The 23,367-nt window shown below is 49.4% G+C and overlaps 1 protein-coding gene across 1 annotated transcript in view; it reads left to right on the forward strand.

Moving 5' to 3' along the window:
- FASN (fatty acid synthase) overlaps positions 1 to 23,367 on the forward strand; it is a 55,784-nt gene that overhangs the window by 23,020 nt on the left and 9,397 nt on the right. The window contains 23 exon segments of the mRNA XM_044004090.1: positions 62 to 156; positions 779 to 913; positions 1,617 to 1,643; positions 1,645 to 1,821; positions 4,193 to 4,308; positions 6,288 to 6,463; positions 10,742 to 10,933; positions 11,179 to 11,259; positions 11,519 to 11,698; positions 12,671 to 12,850; positions 13,071 to 13,274; positions 14,379 to 14,689; positions 15,454 to 15,843; positions 18,287 to 18,451; positions 18,610 to 18,728; positions 18,826 to 18,980; positions 19,245 to 19,448; positions 20,168 to 20,318; positions 20,541 to 20,719; positions 21,288 to 21,407; positions 21,725 to 21,847; positions 22,042 to 22,265; positions 22,768 to 22,969. Of these exon segments, the coding sequence (XP_043860025.1) occupies positions 62 to 156; positions 779 to 913; positions 1,617 to 1,643; positions 1,645 to 1,821; positions 4,193 to 4,308; positions 6,288 to 6,463; positions 10,742 to 10,933; positions 11,179 to 11,259; positions 11,519 to 11,698; positions 12,671 to 12,850; positions 13,071 to 13,274; positions 14,379 to 14,689; positions 15,454 to 15,843; positions 18,287 to 18,451; positions 18,610 to 18,728; positions 18,826 to 18,980; positions 19,245 to 19,448; positions 20,168 to 20,318; positions 20,541 to 20,719; positions 21,288 to 21,407; positions 21,725 to 21,847; positions 22,042 to 22,265; positions 22,768 to 22,969 (3,906 nt within the window).

Genomic DNA, 23,367 nt, shown 5'->3' on the forward strand with positions numbered 1-23,367 from the left:
CACTCCCAGAGCCTCCTGGCCCTTTGTTATTTGAAGTGACACTTTTGCTCCCCATTTGTAGGTCTGTCATGGGAAGAATGCAAACAGCGCTGTCCCAAGGGCGTTGTCCCCGCCTGCCATAACTCTGAGGATACGGTCACCATTTCAGGGCCCCAGGTGAGTAGGGACCTTGGGCTGGAGAGAGCCATGGAGGATTTACCTTACATGGGCAGCCGGGTGCTTCTCTTAGACCATCAGGCACTTGGGGCCAAGACTGGGGCTCAAACAGTCCTTCAGTGCTTCTAAGAGTCCTTCTGAGAGGGCTCTGATCCTCTGATGAAAGAGTTAAACTGCTGCCGAGGGTACTCTGATATTTAAGAGGATTCTGGCGAGCCTCCCATATAAGTCACAGGTCCTTTTTGGTGAGACGCAGGTTGGTGTCATGGAAAAAGCCAGCGTCTCGAGGCAGATCACAGGCCCAGCACTGTTGTGAGCTGGCTCTGTGGCTCTGGGCCAGTCCCTTTGCCGCTATGGGCTTCAGTTTGCTCCCCAGTAAATGAGAAGGTTGGCTGTGGTGATTCCCCGAGGTCTCCTTCCAGCTGTGATTCTCAGCCAGCTTTCCAGACATGAGTAGATCACACATTCTGGCTTTGGAGATGATAGTTTGGGGAATCGTACTGACCAGTCCCTCCCCCTTCTCGACCTCCCCCAAATGCTTTCCCCCTTTTGTGTTCTTGAAGATGGAAGCTCAAGGGAACTAATGCTATCTGTTTCCCTCCCTCCCCTCCCCTCTCCCCAGGCTTTAGTGAGTAAATTCATCGAGGAGCTGAAGGCTGAGGGGGTATTTGCTAAGGAAGTGAGGACAGGGGGTGTTGCCTTCCACTCCTATTTCATGGAGTCTATCGCCCCCGTGCTGCTCCAGGCCCTGAAGAAGGTGAGTAAGAGGGAGTCGGGAGCCCCTGTCAGTGCCAAACACTCCCTCCAGGAAGCACTGGGGGGGAGGGGGAGAAGGAGTGGGGCCTACAAAGAGAGCCAAAGGCCCAGTCCCTGCCCTCAGGGAGCTCATAGTCTGATAGGGAAACAGGACAAATTACAGAGTGGCTTAGCTGTGTTGTCTTCACACACACCTCCTGAGCCTCAGTTTCTTCCCCTGTCAGATAAGGACATTAGACTGGAGGTCCTCCCACAGTCTTCTAGTTTCAAACGAAGAGGATGAGGGCGGGGGTGGGGGGTGGGGTGAAGAAAGGCTTCCTGTGGTGGGGCGGTGGGGCGGTGGGGCAGGCAGGGGGGAGAGGGGGATTGGTGGAGTCACAGAACAAAAGCATTACCAGAGGGGAGAACAGGAAGTACTCTCAGAGGTCTGTTGAGCTCTTCTGTCCTCTCTGGGAACAGGTTTTAGAGCCAAGTCAGCTATGGGGTCTCTGAAGCCACCTCCCCCTCCTCCCCACTCTGAGCTCATGTTTTTTTTAGAATGAGGCTCAGGACAAAATGAAAGAAGAAACAATAATAGTATGTTGGTTGGAGGGGGGGTGGGGGTAGAAGGAGAGAAGGAACACCAGCAAAACATTAGAGTGACTGAAATAGGCTGCAGGGACTGCAGTGATGTCTCTTTTTAATCTTGGGGATCTCTCATGCAGGTGATCAAAACTCCCCGACCCCGTTCCCCCCCGCTGGCTCAGCACCTCCATCCCTGAGCACCAGTGGAAGAGCCCCCTGGCCCAGACATCCTCAGCAGAGTACAACGTCAACAATTTGGTGAGCCCAGTACTCTTCCAAGAGGCCCTGAGGCACATCCCTGACAATGCCGTGGTGTTGGAGATCGCCCCCCACGCCCTCCTGCAGGTACTGGGGCCCTTGGGGAGGCCAGACTCAAGGACCTGGCATGACAGCTCAAGGAGCACGCCAGCAGTATTGCCCAGGTGTTTGAGTGGCAATAAGAGTCATTCAGGCAGTCGGCAAAGAATATTTCTTTCCATTTTTTTAAAAAACAGAAATCTACTTCCCTGTAACTTTTGTTTTTGTTTGGGGGGGGGCGTTGAGGAAATGAGGTCAAGTGACTTGCCCAAGGTCACACAGCTAGTAAGTATCAAGTGTTTGAGGTCAAATTTGAACTCAGATCCTAGAATATTTCTTGCTACCTCCTATGTGCCCAACATGTGCTGGGGGCTGCCAGGGAAGCATATATAGCACAATATAACAAATTTCTTGCACCTTGTCCTTGGCAATGGGTAACAGAAATTTTAACAGAGTCTCTGCTATCAAGGAAAGGGGCAAGGTGGTAGAGAGCATAGGGCACTAGACTCAGAGCCAAGAAGCTTTGGGTTCAAATCCTGCTTCTGTTCCGTAGTCTGTGTGACCCTGGGCAAGTGGCTTAGCTTCGACTCCAAGCTTCCTCCTAGCTCAAAATCTGTCTTCTTTGGAACAAAACTTAAAGTGATTTAAGGGACTTCCTGGAAAACATAGACCTTCATGATAAAGGAGTGTTTGAACAGCTGTTTTGAAGAGGGCCACATGGCCAGAGGGAAACAAGATAAGCAGTGATTGTGGGGGAGGGGGTACAGTGAGCTTCTTCTGAGATAGAGAAGTCTGGGTTATATGGAGAAGATCTTTTGAGGAATAGTGGGAAAATAAATTGGAGGGGTAGGGCCAGATTTTTAAGGTCCTTGATGAGTTCAGACAGTAAATAACTTAGGCTCTTGGGTAAAGGAGCAAGATGTTGAAAGTATTAAGGGAGATTATTCTGATTATGCTATATAGGCTGAGGGAGAGACAGAATTTGGGGAAATGGAAATGAGTCAGCGGGGTGGTTTAGCATCTAAGGAGGAGGCAATGAGGTCTTGGACTAGAATAGGACCAGAGAAAGAAGGATAGATACGAGAGACATGTTTGAAGAAATTACTGTGTCTGTATAAGACCCCTTCCATCTCAATATGTGACCCTATGAAGAGGAATCAATCCATGTTAAGTCAGACTTTGAGTGTAGGGTGACTAGGGATCATAAATAAGGCCCTGGCCTTAGGCACTTTGATCTTCAGATAATGATGGGACATTTGAGTGAAAATATCCAGGCTTGCAGGTGGGTTGGGCTAGAATTTAAGAATCATCTCCATATTTGAAGTCTTGAGATCACCAAGGGAAAGAATGTAGAGAAAGACTGATGTTCAGTGGGTGGGAGGAGGGACTTGCCTGAAGGAGAAAGAGGAATTGATGTAGGAGGCAAAAAAAGGGTTAACAGAAAAACTTATGGGCTCTAAGAGGGATTCAGATCCCAGTTAATGGATAAGTTCTTCATTAATATAAGTCAGGGCCTCGCTTCTTGCTTACCCACAGTAGTCAGTGCCCATAACAGGGACATAATGGGGCAGGTCATATAACAGTGATAAAATTGACAGGCTATAGAAACTCAAACTAGGAATAAATGAAAAATGAAGATATTTTGAAACTAGTCATGGGAATCAGAAAGAGACATGCACAGAAGAGGCCAAATTTGTCCCCAGATTCACCTTATGATGTGTAAACCAAAAAAACACACCTCCACTGAAAAAGGTACCTGCCTCAGGGGTTGGTTTAGGACCCTAGGAACTCCCTCCCCTGTACCTCCCTAAGGTGGAGATTATTATGAAACTGATAATCAATTTCTCCATACTATAAATATAACTGTCTTTTCTTTCACTATCCGAGAGACACCTTTCCACTATTCTGGTTCTCTCCCTGTGGTCACCCACAGTATTGCAATAAAACTTGGGAAACTGAGTCACTGAGTCTTGTAATTCTTTTGGGATGACTCATGATCAATTTGACCCTTAATTCCAGCCCACATCAGAATGACTAGAAAGATCAAAAAGGAGAGAGCATCCAGATCAACTCTTACCAAGGGATTGCAGAAGATAATTGAGAATGTCAGATTCACTAATGGGTGGGTCACAGGATGATAAGTTTTTTAGTGGCAGAACAAAAGAGACTAAAAGAAAAACAGAAGCAGTGACTATGGAAACTCCTGTATAGAACCCCGCCTAGAGGAATTTGGAGACCAGGGAAGGGTTAGCTCCCAGGAAGCACTTCCTGGCTAAGGAGCATAGCTGGGGTTGGATACCTGGAGAAGGATGTCTGCACTGAGCAAAGCATGGCTTCTTGCTCTCTCAGCTTGTGTGCAGCCTCCCTTGATTATATGACTTCTTCCCTGACCTCTGGGTCTCTCCCTGCCCCCATCCAGGCAGTCCTGAAGAGAGGTTTGAAGCCAACCTGCACAATCATTCCTCTGATGAAGAAGGACCACAAGGACAACCTGGAGTTCTTCCTCACCAACATCGGAAAGCTCCACCTGACTGGGTAGGGAAGATTATGACCATTCTAGGTTTCACCATCACAACCCCACACGGGGAGCCAAGAAAAAGGGAGTCCCACTAATACTGAAATATGTCTTACATGATTGCACATATATGACCTATATCAAATTGCTTACCATCTTGGGGGAGAAGGAGGGAAAAAATGGGAACTCAAAAATTTTTTGTTGTTGTTTTTTGGGGGGTTTTGGTGAGGCAATAAGGGTTAAATGACTTGCCCAGGGTCACATGGCTATTGTCAAGTGTCTGATACTGGATTTGAACTCAGATCCTCCTGAATCCAGGGCTGGTGCTTTATCCACTGTGCCACCTAGCTGCCCCCTCAAAAAAAATTTTTTTAATGAATGCTAAAAATTGTCTTTACATGTAATTGGGAAAAATAAAATAGTATTTAAAAGGGGAGAAAAAAAGAAGAAAAAGAGTCCCAGCCCAGCCAAACTCTCTTATCTCCTCTAATGTAGAAGAGATATGGATAACTCAGGTGCTATTTCAGTTTTGTTACATAGCCACATTCATTCACCTATTTAACCACCCCGACCACCACTCCCACCACCTGTCCCCATTCTGATTCCTGTCCTGCCCTAGCTCAGTCCAAGTGAAATCTGGGAAGGTCAGGGATGTGTACCAGGCTCAGTTATTTAGTTCACAAAGCAGTTATTCACCCATGGATAATAGATACTGACTTGTATATGGTGGCTATGAAGCAAAAAGAATTTGGTTGTTGGAGGGTTTTTTTTAAATTAATAAATATATAAGAATTGACACAACTTTATGTGTTGACCCCTTCAAAGCAGTTCCTTTGGGAAACTAGACATTTATTTCAGATAATGCTGCCCTTACTCAAAATATTTCAGGAACTCCTTTTGGAAATACTTTTCAAACTAGTCTATGAGACACACTTCATTTCTAACCCAGAACAGTATTGCTAGGCTTGATCACTGACCTTATTCATCAGACTTGGCTCCCAGAGTCTTTGGGCTATTTCTAAAAATCAAATCTGCCTCCAAGTAAGATTGACTAGCATTTATTTCAGTAATTCAAGATTCTATACTTTGTGCAATATGATTATTCCCTCTACTGATACCTACCTCCAACTCGGGAGAAAGTCTTTAAGGTTTCTGTGGCCCAAACAGTTCATTGCCCTGCAGACAACCAAGGGCTGTCACCCATGGAGGACCTTTTGATTCTGCTCTTTGATTGTAGTTTCTTAGAGGCTCTGTCCAAGAAGTAAGTCACTTTTGGATAGACAAAGCCAGTGATGCGAGCCTAAAGGCCAGCCCCTCTGAATTTGTCAAGACTCATCCTTTACGGGGCAGCTAGGTAGCGCAGTGGATAAAGCACCAGCCCTGGATTCAGAAGGACCCGAGTTCAAATCTGGCCCCAGACACTTGACACTTACTAGCTGTGTGACCCTGGGCAAGTCACTTAACCCTCATTGCCCCGCAAAACAACAACAACAAAAGACTCATCCTTTACGGGGCCTGTACTCCATTGGTGCAGCCTTGAAGAACCAAGGTGGCCTCCAGACTTTGATGAGACACTGGTAGAGGACTTGAGTGGCAGACAGTCTCTACCATTAAGAGTATTTAAAAGGCTGTGCTCTGAAAGACTTAGATAACAGAGTGACTGCTGCAGAGATAATTCCCAGAGGGCAGATTAGAGCCATTTTGAGCATTGACAGTATCATGAAAGGCTAAGATGACTAAGGAGAGCATTCATTTGGGCTTATTGGTTCTAGTATAGTTACTAACCATCAGGATCACGACTCAGAGGCTCATCTTCAGGTAGGATAAGAATAGACATCCTGTGGCATCACTTCTAAAACTATTTTATGACTCTACCTCATAATCTTCCCATATATATTTGACAGACTTTCTTTCTAAGGAAAATTTGTGTATCCCCCTCAGAAGTCCCATGTCCAAGGTTCTGATTCACTCTCCCATTGCTCTCTTTCTCTCACTTCAGCACCAATGTGAATCCCAATGGTCTTTTCCCACCTGTGGAATACCCTGCCCCTGTGGGAACACCACTCATCTCCCCACATATCAAGTGGGACCACAGCCAGAACTGGGACGTCCCCTCTACCAGCGACTTCCCCAGTGGCTCAGGAGGCTCCTCTTCATCCACCGTCTACAACATTGGTGAGATTCCTCCCTCCCCACCCTGGTCCCTAGCCCCAAGAAGCCCATAATCCCCTGTGGGTCTGGCCAAGATCAGAGTACAGAGGGATCCAACCCATCCTAATCAGGCCCTGCTGCTGATAGTCTTTGGATCTGGTTGCATATCTTGTCCATGGAAACCTATGGCGTGTTCCTCCATCCCGGGCATTATTGGACTTTAGATGTTGAACACAAAAGATCCTATCCAACAGAAGGAGTTTGGAATAGGGTAGGGAGGAATCCAGTCTGGACTCCGTTTCATGGAAGCTTCAGGTGGTGCCAGTTCCAACCTCAATCAGAGTTGTTCCCATCTCCCTATTGTCTCCCTGTACAATATAATAAGCCACTTCAGATAGTGGGAGGGAAGCCTGGCATGGTAGGTAATAGACTGGATGAGAGTCTGGAGACTTGAGTTCTGGCCCTGGCTGTGCCCCTAAGTAATTATGCCACCCTAGGCAAGTTGCTTCTCAAACCTTGGCCTTCGTGTTCTCCTCTGTAAGGAGAGGGTTAAAGTAGGGAAGCCCAGAAGTCCTTTCCAGCTCTGAATGTTTGTGAAGGTATTTACTGAGCACCCTCTCTTAGGTCCTTGGGGGGTAGGGAGCTACAAAAAGGATAGGGATCCTCAAGAAACTTACAGTCTCTCTGGGGAAACAATCTTGACATTGCTATCATTGGAGGGGTGCCAAATGTGGGTGTTTGTAGCCAGCTGCCATGCGGACGTCTATGCTCACTAGAGAAATGAGGAAATAGTTCCTTAGAGGAACATAGAAAAGTATGAATGGTGGAGCCTGTACAAGGGAAAGTGAGGAGAGGAGGCCCACTGGATGAGAACAGGGGATACCTGGCAGGGAACTAGATCGAATGGGTAGGGTGTGGCCAGACTGTGGAGAGCTTTGAATGCCAAGGGCAGAGGTTGGGCCTCATCTCCTAGGCAAAGGGAAGCTCTGTTGATTCTTGACCAGAAGCTAATTAATAAAAATTGGTCTTTAAAAAGATCTCTGTGTTAGTGTCTCCTGCACAAAGTGGCAAACCACATTGCAGTAGTCTAGGGGGAAGGTGACAAAGGTCAGAAGTGTGGGGTGGTGGCCGGGGAGAATGGAGATAAAGGAACAAAACCAGCTGCCACATCAAAAAAAACATTCAAAGGCCCTGATGAAGCCTCGGTTAGCCATCTACGAAAGGTCTCCCACAGCTGAGAGCAGAGAGGCCAACAGTTTCTTAACTCGCCATAGTGACCATTTCATTCTTCAAAAAAGTAGAGCAAGTTGCAGGCTACAAAGTAAATCCTCAAAAATCCACAGCATGTACTACCTAACAGAAAGGAAAGGTGGGCTCACAAGAGGAAATGCTATTCTGAATGTGATTCTCACTAATGGGGAAAAGTGTGTTGCTTGAGTGATGAGGAGAAAAAAATCTGGGCCTGTGTACCCTTCATCTTGGCAATGTTTTTCCTTAAGTTCAGATTTCAAAGGATTCAGGAGAAATATAGAAGACTTTTGGGGTGGAAGTCAGGAAGTCTTGAATTCAAATCCTGCTTAAGGTTACTTAGTAGCTATATGTCCCTGGGCAAGTTACTTAATCTTTGCTTCAGTTTCCTCATCTGTAAAATGGAGATTTTAAGGGGCTAAAATTCTAGCTATGATGTCTAAAATCTAATGAGTGGTCGCCTTAAATTAGAAAACATATAGCACCAATCTTTGGGCATTAATTATTTATTAAAGTATATTAGGGACTAGTAAATAGAAACACGTGGATAAAGAATTAGATCTGCCTGCTCTCCCTAATCTGCCTCCCCTGCCACCAAGCCAAAGTCTTCAACCCAAAAGGCCCGCTGGCTCCTTGGCTTCTCCCAGAAGCCTACTGAGAAACCGGAAACAGCCCGTCCACACACACACACACACACACACACACACACACACAGCTCCAAGCTGATTGGCTGGTAGCTCTGATTGACAGGTCCCACAGGTGGTTCTATAGATGTAACTTCCTGATACTGGGTAGCTTCTGGACGCTAAAGTCACATGCTTTCTAAGTCACATGCTTTCTCCTCATGGCAGAGCTTCCCTGCAATATCTTTCCCAGCAGGGGGCATCAATCCAATTCCCACAAGATGATAATATTACCCACCTCAGTGTTGTGGTAAGGATCCAATGAGGTAATAGTTGCAAAATGCTTTACAAGCCTTAAAGTTGTTATATTTTTGTTGTTGTTATCCCATGACCTAAGATTCTATAGGGAAAGTCAGCCCCAGAGGACTGGGAAATACTAAAAAAGCCAGATTGGGAAGCATTCAAGTGAGATGGGGAAGAGGGTTTTTTTCTGAAAACACTGAAGTAGAGGCTGTGATACAAAGTGACAACAGAGGGAAAGCAAAACTGCTCAGTTCTTATATTGTATTCTCTGCCAAGAAAACTCCTATTTATACCAAGAATGATGGAACAAAAATGGACAACAGGGAGTTAACAACCCAAGAAGAGTAAGGAGGTGGTAAGAGAGGACCTAGCAGTCCCTGGTGCATTATTTAAGTCACCTGGCTGGGATGAAGGACATGCCTGGTTCTTGATAAATGAAATTGCTGAGATCCTGGGAAATGGGAGAAGTGACAGAAGACAGGCAAAAGGCAATATTCTGATCTTCAAAAAAAGAGAAAGAGAAGAGAAAAGAGCCTGCTACCTATAGGCCAGTGATCTTGACTTCAGTTCTGGGGGGAGTTCTAAAAAGGATATTTGTGAGATGATTGGTGAACATCTGAAAAGGAAAGGGGTCATTACAAGGAGCCGGCGCAAGCTTCATGAAGAACCAGTTGTGCCAGACTATCCTCATTCCCTTTTTTCCACAGGGTTATTAAACTGATAGATGGGGGAAATGCTATAAATATTGTTTACCTAAGTTTTAGCAAAGCTTTTGATGTTATTGTGGAGAATATGGTGAGAAGGGGACTGGATGATAATATAATTAGATGGATTCAGACATAAGTATGTATATAAAAGCCTAACCAGTCCATGTTCTAGGCAAACCTTTGGGCTCAGCACTGGTTGGGTAACCAAACCCAAGCTGTTAATAGTTCAACGTCAGTGTGACAGGAGAACTCCAGTGGAGTATCCCAGGGACCCAGGGTTAGCCCTATCCTGTTTAGCATTTTGTCTAACTTGGATAAAGATAGAAGTTTAAGTTTGCATGTGACAAGATAGAGGAAGCCTGTTGTGAGATAGCAGTTCTGAAAAAGATCCAAGGGGCTTAGTGGACTACAAGTTTTTTATTATTGAGTTGTTTCAGTTGTGCTCTATCTGCTGTGCCTAAGTAAACAGAGATGTGACAGCCAAAAATTCAATCTAGGATTGCATAGAAAGGCAGACTGGAAATAAGGAAATTTATTAAGCACCTACTATGTGTCCGTCACTGTGCTAAGCACTCTACAAATATAGTCTCATTTCATCCTCACAACAGCCTTGCTGTTATTCTCTCCATTTTATAGTTGAAGAAACTGAATTTGAACAGGGTCACACAGCTACTACATATCTGAGGCCGGATTTGAACTCTGTTCTTCTTGCCTACTGATCCAACACTATCTACTGCACCATCTAGCAAAGCCTCCTAGAATAAAGAGGCAATACAGTCCCACTGTTCTCTGCCGATATCATACCCCATCTAGAGAACTGTGTTTACTTGTGGCCACCATAATTTTTAAAGGACATTGATAGTGCCTGGAGTTAGGCAACCACGATGGTGAAAAACTCCAAATACGTGTCAGAAGATCATGTGAATGAGATGAGGGTGTTTAGCCTGAAGAAGGGAACATGATGGTTGGCTTCAAGCATCTCAAATGGCTGCCACATGGAGGGATCTGGTCTGTCTGGTCCTGGAGGGCAGAACCAGAAGCAAGTGTGTCAAAGGTGCAATGAGGTCAGGAAAAACTGGCTGACATTTAGGCCCATCCAGAAGTAGAAGGGCAGCCTTGAGAAGTGGCTTTGGGGGGTCTTCAAGCAGAGGCTGAGTGACCACTTGTCATGAGACTCTCCTTAAAGTAGAAGAGGGCCAGCCCATGGGGTCCATGGGGTCAGGTCTTCATTGCACCCTCCTCCGTGAAAAAGTGCCAATAGCTTGGGCTCCCCTACATCTGCACAGCCTGTGTCAGACTGTCCTCCATTCCCTCTCCCCAAAGGGGACAATGGGGAGGGATGTGAGATACTCTGTATAGGAGGCCCATCCTTCCTGGGGGTGGTTCCCAAGGCCTGACTAGTTGTCCTCTTTCCACGACAGATGCAGGGACTGAATCCCCAGACCATTACCTGGTGGATCATTGCATCGATGGACGAGTCATCTTCCCAGCTACTGGCTACCTGTGCCTGGTCTGGAAAACACTGGCACGATCCCTGGACATGTCCATGGAGCAGATGCCTGTGGTGTTTGAAGATGTCACCTTGCATCAGGCTACCATCCTGCCAAAAACAGGTGAGAGGAAAAAGTCAGTACAACCCTGGTCAACCTGTTCCAAGGGCCCTTGGAATGTCCAAGGAGGCCAGCACCCCCGGAATCTAGCAGAGAGGAAAACCAAGTTCAAATCCTGAATCTTGTCTGTCTAAAAAACAGTAATTCTATCCAGTAAAATAATTGGTGATTTGGTGATTCCCAGAGGAAATCTGAGGAATCATCCATGTCTCCTATACCCATCATCACTTGAATTCTTTCTCTTGCAGGTACTGTGTCTCTGGAGGTGAGACTCATGTTAGCTTCTCGAACCTTTGAAGTGTCTGATAATGGGACCCTGATTGTGAGTGGTAAGTGAGGGATTCTCAAAGAAAGGTTGGAGAGGAGAGGGGGGATACCCTAGTCAAGTGACTCCGTATTCCTGAGCCTGGCCCTTCCTTGGCTTACAAGCCTATTCCGGCCTCCCCTCTATAAGGCTTTCTCTACCCTCCTCCAATCTTACAGCTAATCCATGTCTTGCCAGTATTAACTGCTCGCTAGGCCGGGCTCTGACACTAGACCCCTGTCTGTTAGTTCTTCCCCCTTAACCCCACCCCTGCTTCTTTGCAGGGAAAGTCTACCACTGGGAGGAGCCAGACGCCAGCATCTTCAGTACTCAGCCGGGAACAGCTCCAGCAGCCTCCACTTCCAAGTTCAGCCTGTCCAAGGGTGATGTGTACAAAGAACTGCGACTTCGTGGTTACGACTATGGCCCCAACTTCCAGGGCATAGTAGAAACCAACCTCGAAGGTGGGTATGGTGGTTTATTTCAGGAAGGCTCCCAAAGGAACAATACTTTTCGGAAAGGGCTAGAGTATTCGATCCAGTAGAGCCTTGTTTGTTATTCAGTCATTTTTCAGTCATATCAAACTCTTCATGACCCCATTTGGGGATTTCTTGGCAAAGATCCTGAAGTGGTCAGCCATTTCCTTCTCCAACTCATTTTACAAATGAGGAAACTGAGGCCAAAAGGGTTGAGTGACTTGCCCAGGGTCACCCAGCTAGTGTCTGAGGCCAGATTGGAACTCAGGAAGAAGAGTCTTCCTGATTCTCAGCCCAGTGTTCTATGCACTGTGGCACCCAGAGTCTCTTATTAGGACCATTATTTTGGATTGAATGGGTGCCCAAGGGGTACTGGTTAGGTCCTGTGTCCATCATTACAACCTGGTAATCTCAAGGGCAGGGACTGCCTGTTGCTTCTTTTTATATGCCCAGTGCTTAGCACAGGGCTTGGCACATAGTAGGTGCTTAATAAATGTTTACTGATTGATTATTGATAGGTGAGACAGGGCGGGCTTCATACTTTATATGAGACTATCCAAAACAAATGTTTTGCCCCAAACTGGCATCTTTCCCTGCAGGATCTCAGTGTTTAGGGAAATGATGTCAATAGAGAATTCTGTAGGTTGGCACTTTCCTCATGAGGAGTTTTTAAAAATGGACTGTTGAATCAAAGAGGGGACCCTATTTGAAGACATCTTGTGGGAACAGCTGTTTTAGGCCCTAAGGTGCTGCTCAGTGCTGAGGGGAAGGGTGGGGTGGATGAAAGGGAGGAGCTGGAAAGAGAGAGGTCCCCGACACTCATTGATATGTCTGCTGGGCTGTCTCAGAATTGGGAATGAGATGGGCTTCTGGGAGCACGCCATTAGCCAGTGTGTGGCGTGGGAGGCCTGGAGGCTCTCGCACTAAGGCTTTGCTAATGAGCCCTTCTCACTGCCACAGGGAACCTGGGAAAACTGCTTTGGAAGGACAACTGGGTGACCTTCCTGGACACCATGCTGCAGCTCTCCATCTTGGGGGAAACTCAGCGTGCCCTGCGTCTCCCAACCCGCATCACCTCCATCCACATTGACCCTGCCACCCACCAGCAGAAAGTGTATCAGCACAAGGATGAGACACGAGGTAGCCTCCTTGTTCCTCTATGTTTTCTTCCTAAATGTTCTCTTCCTAGCTGTCTGTTTTGTGGGGTCAAGACTTCATGAATGGCAGTGAGGGGAAGGGGCAGTAAGCAGATACATGTGCTGGTGGGTTCGGCACTGGGGCTTGATGGACCCTGGGGCCAAATACCGAAGCAGTGCCACCACCTCCCCTCGGCAAACCTCATTGTTCCAACCCCCTGCAGTGGCAGATGCCCGGGTGGACTCCTGCTTGAATAACACAGTGGCCGGCGGCGTCCTGATCACGCGGCTACACGCTTCTGTGGCCCCTCGGAGGCAGCAGGAGAACCACACACCCATCCTGGAAAAGTTCTGTTTTGTGCCTTACCTGGAGAGCGATTGTTTGGCCAACAACACCGACCTTCAGGGAGAGCTGCAGCAGTGTAAAGGTGAGGAGACCTTGGGGTCTTCTAATGGGGCCACTGAGGGAGCTGGGGTCATAAGAGTCTTCCTGATTCTCAGCCCAGTGTTCTATGCACTGTGGCACCCAGTGAAGACACAGAAATAGTCACTGAAAGATGAAGAGGGAAAGCTACCAAGCTCAGAGGTAGGCAGAAAGAAGGTAAATGTGGATCCGTTCACCCCATCTCCGAATACGGGGCCTCCCTTTAAAGCTTGAGATCCAACCTAAATATTCCCGATTTTCTCACGCATTCCTCAGAGAGCTTGGTTACAAGGCTCTGGTTGCCCTTCACCCAGAATAGTCACTTCCTTAGTTTTTCATTTTCCCCCTCTTACTGCTGGCTCAGCTCTGGGTACAAGCAGCATCACACAATTGTTGCCTGCCATCTCAGCAGGCCGCTCAAACGCCCAGGTCTTAGTCCCATGCACCACCGTTAAGCTGGGCTTCCCCTTTCCTGTCCTTCTGTGACTGATGTTCTGGACCCAAGTGCAGAACTTGAGATTTATCTTGTTGGAGGCTGTCCGTCCAGCCCATCCCATGTTGCTAGTGCTTCCATCCCAGGCAGAGGCACCTTCTGACACTCTAGTTCAGGTGACCTGCATCTGTTGAGGTTAAATACAGAAGGGTTTAGGTAACACACAGGTGACCACCTGGGTTTTTCAGAGAAGAGCTAGGGTAGAGAAACCATGTGCTCATGGAGAGGTCCTTCTGGGATCTGTGACATTGGGTAGCTCAGAGCACAGGTGATGTCCAGTCTTGCTCAAATGGGAACAGACATTAGAAGCAGTGTGAGGTGGGGCGGGGGGAGGAATGGTGACGAACAACCCCAGGACATCCAAGAGTACTCTCAGTGGGACTTCATAGCCCCTCCCGGTTCCCCTCAGCTGGCAAGGTATAGTCATCCCCTTGCCTCATTTGTCAGTGGAAACTGGAGTCTGAGAAGGCAGAAACTTAGCCTAGTTAGCACAGCAGGTCACATTGGCAGCAGTCCTGGAGTGAAAGACAACCCAACCCCACCCCTTGGCTATCACCTAAGGATCCAGGGCTTCACCCCCAGCCTTGCCTCACTTACTTATCCCACTCCTCATAGGTCTGATCAAGACGCTGCAGGCCAAGGTGGCTGTGCATGGGGTGAAGCTCTCCGTGCCAGGCCTGACTGGGGCACCGGCCACTCCCTCCAAGGATCCCCCGCAGAAGGGGCTGTCCTACCTCTTGGCAGCTGCCTCCCAGCTGCAGCTCAATGGGAACCTGTCTGTGGAGTTGGGGCAGGTGGTCGCTCAGGAGTGGCAGCACTTGGAGGAGGACCCCCTGCTGGCAGGACTCCTGGACTCCCTGGAGCTGAAGGCCTGTGTGGACACAGCTCTGGAGAACAGCACCAGTCACAAGATGAAGGTGGTGGAGGCAAGTATGGCATCCCATTGGGGGATAGGGTTTCTGTGGCAGGCTACCAGAAGGTAGTGCTGGGGTGGGGTGGTAAAGATGGCAAACCCAGGGAAGGCCCATTGCCTTGACTTCCCCTGTGTCTCTCCCCACTATAAACTTCAGGCTAGTGGCTCATCCAGGTTGGAGGAAGGGGCTTGTTACCCAAGATAGCACAGAACTAGCCAGCAACAGAGCCCAGGCCGCCCCGCCCCCCCACACACACACACACAGAGCCATGGCTTTTTCCACCCTCGAGTCTCCAGAGAATGCAGACTCTTCAGCAGCAACCTAAAGGGAGTGTAAATAGGAAGAACATCTGTGACAAAACACAAATTAGAACTTATGGGACACCTGGCAGACAGTTGGCACACGTGGGGTTACCTGCACTGCTGGCTCCATTCTACCAGAGTGGCCCCCCAGGGGCTAAGTGGGCAGACTATGAGTTTTCTCATGGTCAGTGACTATGTGCCATGCCCCTGTGGCACATCAATCCTAGGCACACAGACACTACTTGACTTGACTGAGCATTTGATCAGTGCAAATCAGTGAAAACTTCCTGGAGGAGATAGGTTTCAGAAGAAGCTGGGGACCTGATGGGGCTGGGGGTGGATAATGAAGCCCACAGCCAGGGTGACAGCTGCCCATGCAGTCTGGGCAGTGTCCAGTTCCGGGGCAGAAAGTGGGGCTGAGCAGTCTGGCCTGGGAAGTGCATTCACCCTTCCTCTCTTCTCTGGATCTCAAAGGCTCTGGCTGGAGACGGCCACTTGTACTCCCGAATCCCTGGCCTCCTCAACAGCCAGCCCATGCTCCAGCTGGACTATGTTGCCACTGATCGCCAGTCCGCATCCCTGGAAGGCCAGGAGGCTCAGTTACAACAGCAGGGCATCTCCCTGGGCCAGTGGGACCCAGACGAGCCTGCCCCCGACACCCTGCATGGCGCCGACCTCCTGGTGTGTAACTGCACCATAGCTGCCCTGAAGGCCCCCTCCACTGCCCTGAGCCACATGGCAGCTGCCGTCAAGGATGGAGGGTTTTTGCTGCTGCATACTCTCCTCAAGGGCGAGACCCTGGGGGAGATAGTCGCCTTCCTTACCTCCTCCAAACATCATCAGAAGCAGAACCTCTTGAGCCAGGTGAGTGTAACTGGCCATGGTGTTTGGGTGGTTCTGCTGTGCTCCATCCTGGCCTTCCCAGCCAAAGTATCACCTAGTATCTCTTTGTAGGCCTTGGTAATCAGTCCACCATGGGATTAGGTGGTTTGTCTGGCCCATCCTTCAGGGATCCTTATCGCATCCTCAGGGAGACCCCCTGGAGAGCAAGGCCTTTTTTCTCGGGGGCAGGGTACCTGATGAAGAGTGTGCGGCAGAAAGAGGAGTCTGTCATGGGGGCAGGTAGACTAGACTGCAGAAGGGGAGAGACGGGAGGCAGGAAGGGAAGCCTGATGCTGGTCCAGGTGAGAAGTGGGAAAAGTAGAGGAGGAACAAACCCAGCTCTCAGTTCAAAGGGAAGAATCAATAGCATTTAGGGACCAAGAGTGAAAGAGAAGAACTGATGATAACAGCTAATGTTTTAAGATTTGCAAAGCTCTCCATGTATTTAATTTCATTGAAGAACGAGTGAAATAAAAGAATCCTGTAACCACAAACTCCTCTCCAAACTACATTCCACCCCCACCACCCCCCCATCCTACACCCTGGGAAAACTGGGCTGTCCCAAAGCTGGATGGACACACCCCAAGGTCAAGGGCAGAGTGGCCAGGGATCTGGGCTACTGCTAAACCCCTAGAAAATACAAATGCGGGGGACAGCTAGGTGGCCCAGTGGATAAAGTACCAGCCCTGGAGTCAGGAGGACCTGAGTTCAAATTTGGCCTCAGACACTTGACACTTACTAGCTGTGTGACCCTGGGCAAGTCACTTAATCCTCATTGCCCTGCTTTAAAAAAAAAAGAAAGAAAGAAAGAAAGAAAGAAAACACAAATGCTCCCTCCACCCTCCTCCAAATAAGAGAGAAACCATCTCCAGCTGCCAACAGGGTTCACAGGTCACCAAGAGCTGGAAAGAGCCCCAGGGACTACACTTAGTGATGGATGCCTGTTTGGGGAACCTTGTTATAAAAGCTGTGTCCCCATCTATCTGGCCCCAGTTAGGGGAGGTGTCTTCTCAGTCACCTTAAGCAGGAGGGAAAAGGACCTGACCCTGGATCCCTCCATCCGTGGGATTCACTGCGTTGTTGCAGGGCCTCTGACCTGGTAGGGTCTGATACTGTGGCAATCGCCCTGTCAGAGCCAGAAAACCAAAGAGAATGATATCTCCTCCCCAGCAAGCCCTGATATAGAGGAAGAAGCAGGCTCAAGGCTAAGGAGGATCAATGAGGGCAGCGTTATTATATAGAAGTATGTGTGTAGATAGACAGCAGCCTCCTGGAAGCAAGAAAAATGCAGAGAGCTTCCTCAGGTTGTAGTGGCAGCAGACCTCATCTTTGCTGAATCCTGAGAGTACAGCAGCCCATGGTTTCCAGGTGCCTCTGATTGACTGGGACAGTATCCCTGCCCAGGTGTGTACCAGAGGTCATATGGATAGGCCTCTGGTACATACGCTCAGCTGATAATGTCATTCTGGGCTGTGATGGAGTTGCTAGGGCATTTGCCTCTTTCTTCTGAACCCCTTCTCACCCACCATGCGCCTGGAGACCCCTGGACCAGGAGAGCTCAGGCAGTTAACAAGCCACAGGAGGCAGGGCTTTCAGGGGAACAGGCCGCTGCCCAGAGCCATTTGGAGCCAGAGTTAAGAAGAAACGGGCATTTGTTATTACTATCATCTTAAGTAGGAATCACAGCCCAGGGGCCTAGGCTGGCAGTGGGATTTGGGGACATGGTGGGAAGAAGAGGCCTGAGCCAGAAGGAGAAAAAAAGCCAACCTAGCCAGCCCTGTTACACCACAAGGTGACGGCACACTGAGGAAGCAAGACAGGTTTTCACTGCTGGGAGAACAGCCTTAGAATATTCTCTGTGAAGGGGAGGGAGAGCAGCTAGATGGCGCAGTGGATAGAGCACTGGCCCTGGATTCAGGAGGACCTGAGTTCAAATCCGGCCTCAGACATTTGACACTTACTAGCTGTGTGACGCTGGGCAAGTCACTTAACCCTCATTGCCCCGCCTAAAAAAAAGAAAAAAGTGAGAATGTGTAACTTGGAGACAGAGGAAGGAAAATGTAGAGAATCAGCACTAGAATGAAGTAGAGGACATGGGACAGGGACCTTGCCCCCCTCCTTTACCTTGCCCCCACCCCCATTCAAAGACTCCAAAACCTTAGATTATGAGCTCTTTGAGGACAGGGACTATTCTTTTTGTATTCCTCAATGCTTAGCACAGTATCTGACACATAGTAGGTGCTTAATAAATGTTGGTTAATTCTAAGCATCTGCAAAGGAACTATGGAGAATTGGAGGATGTAGAAAGGAGGGTGATATCCCCAGCATCATGTCCCATAAAAGTTACTGGGGAGAAGAGGCAGCACTTGTTGGACTGTCAGCTCCCCAGGGCCTGTCCCTACCTCTTCCTCATCTCTCCTGGCAGGCAGAGTGGGAGAGCGCATTCCAGAAGGCTTCCTTGCACCTGGTGGGCCTGAAAAAGTCCTTCTATGGCTCTGCCATCTTCCTGTGCCGCCGGCAGGCTCCTACCCAGAGCCCCATCTTCTTGCAAGTGGAAGATACTACCTACAAATGGGTGGACTCTTTAAAGGTGGGTGCTCATTTGGGAGCCCAGCTATTTCCGGGAGGCTCCGATGAGTAGAAGGCTGGTGGGGAAGCCAGACTGCGACATACTTTGGTCCCTGTGTTCAAGTAGGTTCTTTCCCACTTGAGGAAAATTTATTTTCCTTCCCTTGTCTTCTCTTATAGACCATCCTGGCAGAGTCCTCCGACCAGCCAGTGTGGCTGACAGCGGCTGGCTGTGCCACCTCCGGCGTTGTAGGGATGGTGAACTGTCTCCGAAAAGAACCAGGTGGTCAGAGGATCCGGTACGGAAAGATGCCAGAGCACTTCTTGCTGATGTCTCTTCTCTGTCCCCGCTCCCCCCACCCCCAGACCCTGACTCCACTCTTTTAAATCTTTCAGATGTGTCTTGATATCCAACCTCAATTCCTCCTCCACCATCCCCCAAACGAGCCCATCCAACAAAGAGATGCAGAAGATACTACAAGGGGACTTGGTGATGAATGTGTACCGGGATGGCAAATGGGGCGCCTTCCGCCACTTCCCACTGAGAGAAGGTGACATTCCCCATATCCACCTCTAGGCTATCATCCTCACCCTCCCTGGGGCCTGGGGAGCAACTTGACCCAATTCTATCTCCCAGTTTGGTTGTGAAGAAGGGAGGGAGGCGAGATAGATCATGAAATATGAAAGAGGTTTGGGATGGGGGTTTGGGGATAATAATCTACTCCTACTGCAGAGTTAAAAAAAAAAAAGCACCTCTTGTCACTCAGCCAGCCCCCTCACAGTTGGACTCCTTTTGTTCCTATTACCCCCACTAGGCAAACCCACGATGCAGACTGAGCATGCCTTTGTCAACGTCTTGACCCGAGGGGACCTTTCTTCCATCTGCTGGGTGTGTTCCCCATTGCGCTATGCCCAGCCTACTGGCTCCAGCTCACAACTCTGCAAGATCTACTATGCCTCACTCAACTTCCGGGACATCATGCTGGCCACTGGCAAACTCTCCCCTGACGCCATCCCAGGTGCATAGACCCAGTGAATCCAAGGGGCTGGGCTTGGCAGCTGTGACGAGGGCTGACCCGCCAAGAAGGGCACATAGTCATGAGCCCAGCAAAGTGACCTGCTATGATTGCATCTAGGAGGGTCAGGGGCCTGTTGGGACACAGCTGGGACAGCAGGCCTGGGGTGGGGGGGGGGGGGTGGCGACTCTTCATCCACGGCCCTGCCCCCAAAACAAGCCAAGAGGACCACTTCTAGAACCCTGTATTCCTTGCCGCTCATGTAGAGAAGGCTCCTTGTCTCCCATTGTCACTCACTGGTAGGACAGAGCTACTGTGAAGGAGAAGTAACAGGGAAGGCAGTGCCTCCAAAGAGAGGAAAGTTTGGGGTTGAGGGTTTGGAAGCTGACATAAGTCTTTTCAGACAGAGCCTAATTGTGGTGGTGCCTCTTCATCGGTCCCCGGGGCTCATATCCCTGATCCCCAACTGATCTGGTGAAAAGTCAGTGGCTGGTTTTTGTTTGTTTGATTGTTTTTAACTTGCAAAAGTGACCGAGCTCTCTTCCCTTTCTGGGAGAGAAACCAGTAGAGTTTTTAAAGCTCAAGAGGCAATGTAGCTACAACAGGCAGGAGATGAAAGGACAAGGAGGAAGTGCCTGAGGACAGTGGCCCAGCCCAGGGGTAAGGGGAGTGGGCACCTGCTCTGTGTGCGGCACTCACCAGACTCTACCCTTCGTGCCTAGGGAAATGGGCCAATCGGGACTGTATGATGGGCATGGAGTTCTCCGGGCGAGATGCTAATGGCAGGCGAGTGATGGGTCTGGTGCCCGCTGAAGGCCTGGCCACCTCAGCACTCCTTTCCTCAGACTTCCTTTGGGATGTGCCAGCCAAGTGGTAAGTTGTCTGTCTGCGTGCTGTGGACACGAGGTTGGGAGATGAATGTTGTAAGGCAGAAGAGGAGGGTATAGAGGAATGACTGCTGCTGTGGGGTTCAAGAAAGTGGCTAAGGAGAAGGCCAGCATGGAATTGGGGAGCAGGGGGGAGGGGAGAGAGGGGACAAACCCAGCAGCTGCTACTGCATCTGAACCTTCTTCCCTTTGGCTTCCCCATCTTCAGGACTCTGGAGGAGGCTGCCTCTGTACCTGTTGTCTATACCACAGCCTACTACTCGCTGGTGGTGCGTGGGGGCATAAAACGGGGAGAGACGGTGCTCATCCACTCTGGTTCTGGAGGTGTTGGCCAGGCTGCCATCGCCATCGCTCTGAGCATGAATTGCCGTGTCTTTACCACCGTGGGTAAGAACCCTGTCCCTCCCCACCCCTGGGTCTCCACCCGTCTCTCCCTCCTGCCATGCCCATCACACGTACTCTGCCCATTTTTCCATATTCCCGCTTGAAATGCTCTCTGAATGCTTGCCTGCCGTGGAGACTTACCACCCCCACCCCAGAAAAGACCCCTTCCTTTCCCTCCTCTGACGATGGGCTAGGAGAAAGGGGTGTTGTATCTGAGGCATTACTAGGACTCAGACCGGGCCAGCTGCTGGAGCCAGAGCCAGAACTGGCACTCTTTCCCCTCTTCTGACTGAATTCCCTGGTTTTTCCCGGTGTTGGTTTTAGAACTTTGTTTTGTCAGGCTCAAGGAAAGTGCCTCCATTGCCATCCCCCCACCCTGGCATCTGCCCTTTGGCTTGAAGCAGCTACATGCCAGGGCCTCTTTCCTATGTCCCAGGTTCCTGCAGGCTTCTGAGATAAAATCCCTCTTTTGCAAAGTTCTTTCTTTGAGTCTGAGCTCCTTGAGGGCAGGAAGTATATGGGCTATGCAGCCTCCCCTGCCCCAGGCTGAATAGCGCATGTGCCTCCTCAGGGTCAGCTGAGAAGCGGGCCTACCTTCAGGCCAGATTCCCCAAGCTCGATGCCACCAGTTTTGCCAATTCACGGAACACATCATTTGAACAACATGTGCTGAAACACACTGGAGGAAAAGGTGAGCCCGGAACACCAAGGGTGGAGAGACATCCATACCCAGGAAACAGGGCACGGTACCAAGTGGGAGAAAGCCTCAGCCATCCTGTCGAGTATGATTTCTCAAGAGAAGGCTACTTTCCTCTTCCTAGGATGGGTGTTCAGAAGCCATAGTGCATCAGCTAGAGAAGAGCTGACACTGGCTAGCCTGAGCCCCTGCATTACAGATGGGTAGATTGAAACACAGAGAGGTCTCGGGATTAGAGGGACAGGACAGCCCTTTCAGCCTGGTGGGCGAGAACAAGAGCCTGATGCTGGACTCTCTTTCTCCCACTGCAGGGGTAGACCTCGTCCTGAATTCTCTGGCAGAGGAGAAGCTCCAGGCCAGTGTCCGGTGCTTGGCTCAGCACGGTCGCTTCCTAGAAATTGGAAAGTTTGATCTGTCGAACAACCATGCCCTGGGTAAGTGCTGGGCTCCAGAGACATTTCCCTCTGGGAGCTGAGGAGATGAGAGGGTGTGAGCACCACAGCCCACTGAAGCTGAGCACATCCTAGCCTCACCCCGGGGCAGGGGGTCACTGTGCTATCAGCTCCCTGTCCCCACGGCATGGGGAGGTGACACTCACATGCTCTGCTTCTTCTCTCCTTCCCCCCAGGAATGGCTATCTTCCTGAAGAATGTGGCCTTCCATGGTATCCTGCTGGATGCCCTCTTTGAAGAAGGAAACGATGACTGGAAGCAGGTGGCAGAACTGCTGAAGGCGGGCATCCAGAGTGGGGTGGTTCAGCCCCTGAAGTGCACCGTCTTTGAAAGGGACCAGGTGGAGGATGCCTTCCGTTACATGGCCCAAGGGAAACACATTGGCAAAGTAGTCGTCAAGGTAAAGGAACTGGTGGGAAATCCCCAATAGGAAAGGACTGTGTCCAGGGAATTCCAGGAGAGTAGTTGTCTTAGGGGTAACCCATTTAGGAAGGGTCCTCTGGGGCACAAAAAGAGACTGAGGTGCCAACTGACTCCATTGCCACTCAGCATCTCCCCTCTTTGTTGAGCTTCCAGGGAAATACTTCATAAATCCATTCCAGGCTCTAACAGTCAAGAAGTTCAACATCAGGTCTTGGCTGAATCCTTCCTGCTAAAATGTAGACCCAGTGATTTCTTGACCATTCATTTTTCTTGAGGAAGCAGTTCTAATAGCCCTCAACACTCTCTTCCCCAGACTTACTGCACCTACCTTCCTTTGACTCATGTAAAAGCTCAGTCTTGGGTCCTCAGCCCTGGGGCCATATTGGTGGGACAAAGAGTTGAGGAGTTGGGCAGGGGAAGGCTGGAAAAGAGCTTACAATCCATTTCCTACAGTGTATGTGTGTGGTGGGGGGGAACAGGTCCAAGAAGAAGAGAAGCAAGCTGTGGTGAAAGGAGCAAAGCCCAGCCTGATCTCAGCCATTTCCAAGACATTTTGCCCCAGCTATAAGTCCTACATCATCACAGGAGGACTGGGTGGTTTTGGGCTTGAATTAGCTCAATGGCTCATTCTTCGAGGGGCTGAGAAACTCATTCTGACTTCACGTTCAGGCATTCGGACTGGTATGTGGAAATGTGTGTATGTGTATCAGGTCAGAGACCAAGCCCTGCAGGGCTGCTAGAGGAACAAAAACCCAGGGAGGCCCTGTCAAACCCACCCCCCCCTGGCCACCATCTAAGATCAGAAATATAGGGAAAGAAAGAGATTGTTAAGGGGGATAGAAATTCAGAAAAGGGGAAAATTAATGTTCCCTCTACTAGAGGAGATGCAGATACACTGCAAACAATGAGACATTGTTTTTGGTTAAAAATAAGAACAATAATGGCATCTGGGTGGTGCAGTGGATAAAGCACTGGCCTTGGATTCAGGAGGACCTGAGTTCAAATTTGGCATCAGACACTTGACACATACTAGCTGTGTGACTCTGGGCAAGTCACTTAACCCTCATTGCCCCATAAAT

The sequence above is a fragment of the Dromiciops gliroides genome, chromosome 4, assembly GCF_019393635.1.
Source record: "Dromiciops gliroides isolate mDroGli1 chromosome 4, mDroGli1.pri, whole genome shotgun sequence".
Classification (NCBI taxonomy): domain Eukaryota; kingdom Metazoa; phylum Chordata; class Mammalia; order Microbiotheria; family Microbiotheriidae; genus Dromiciops; species Dromiciops gliroides.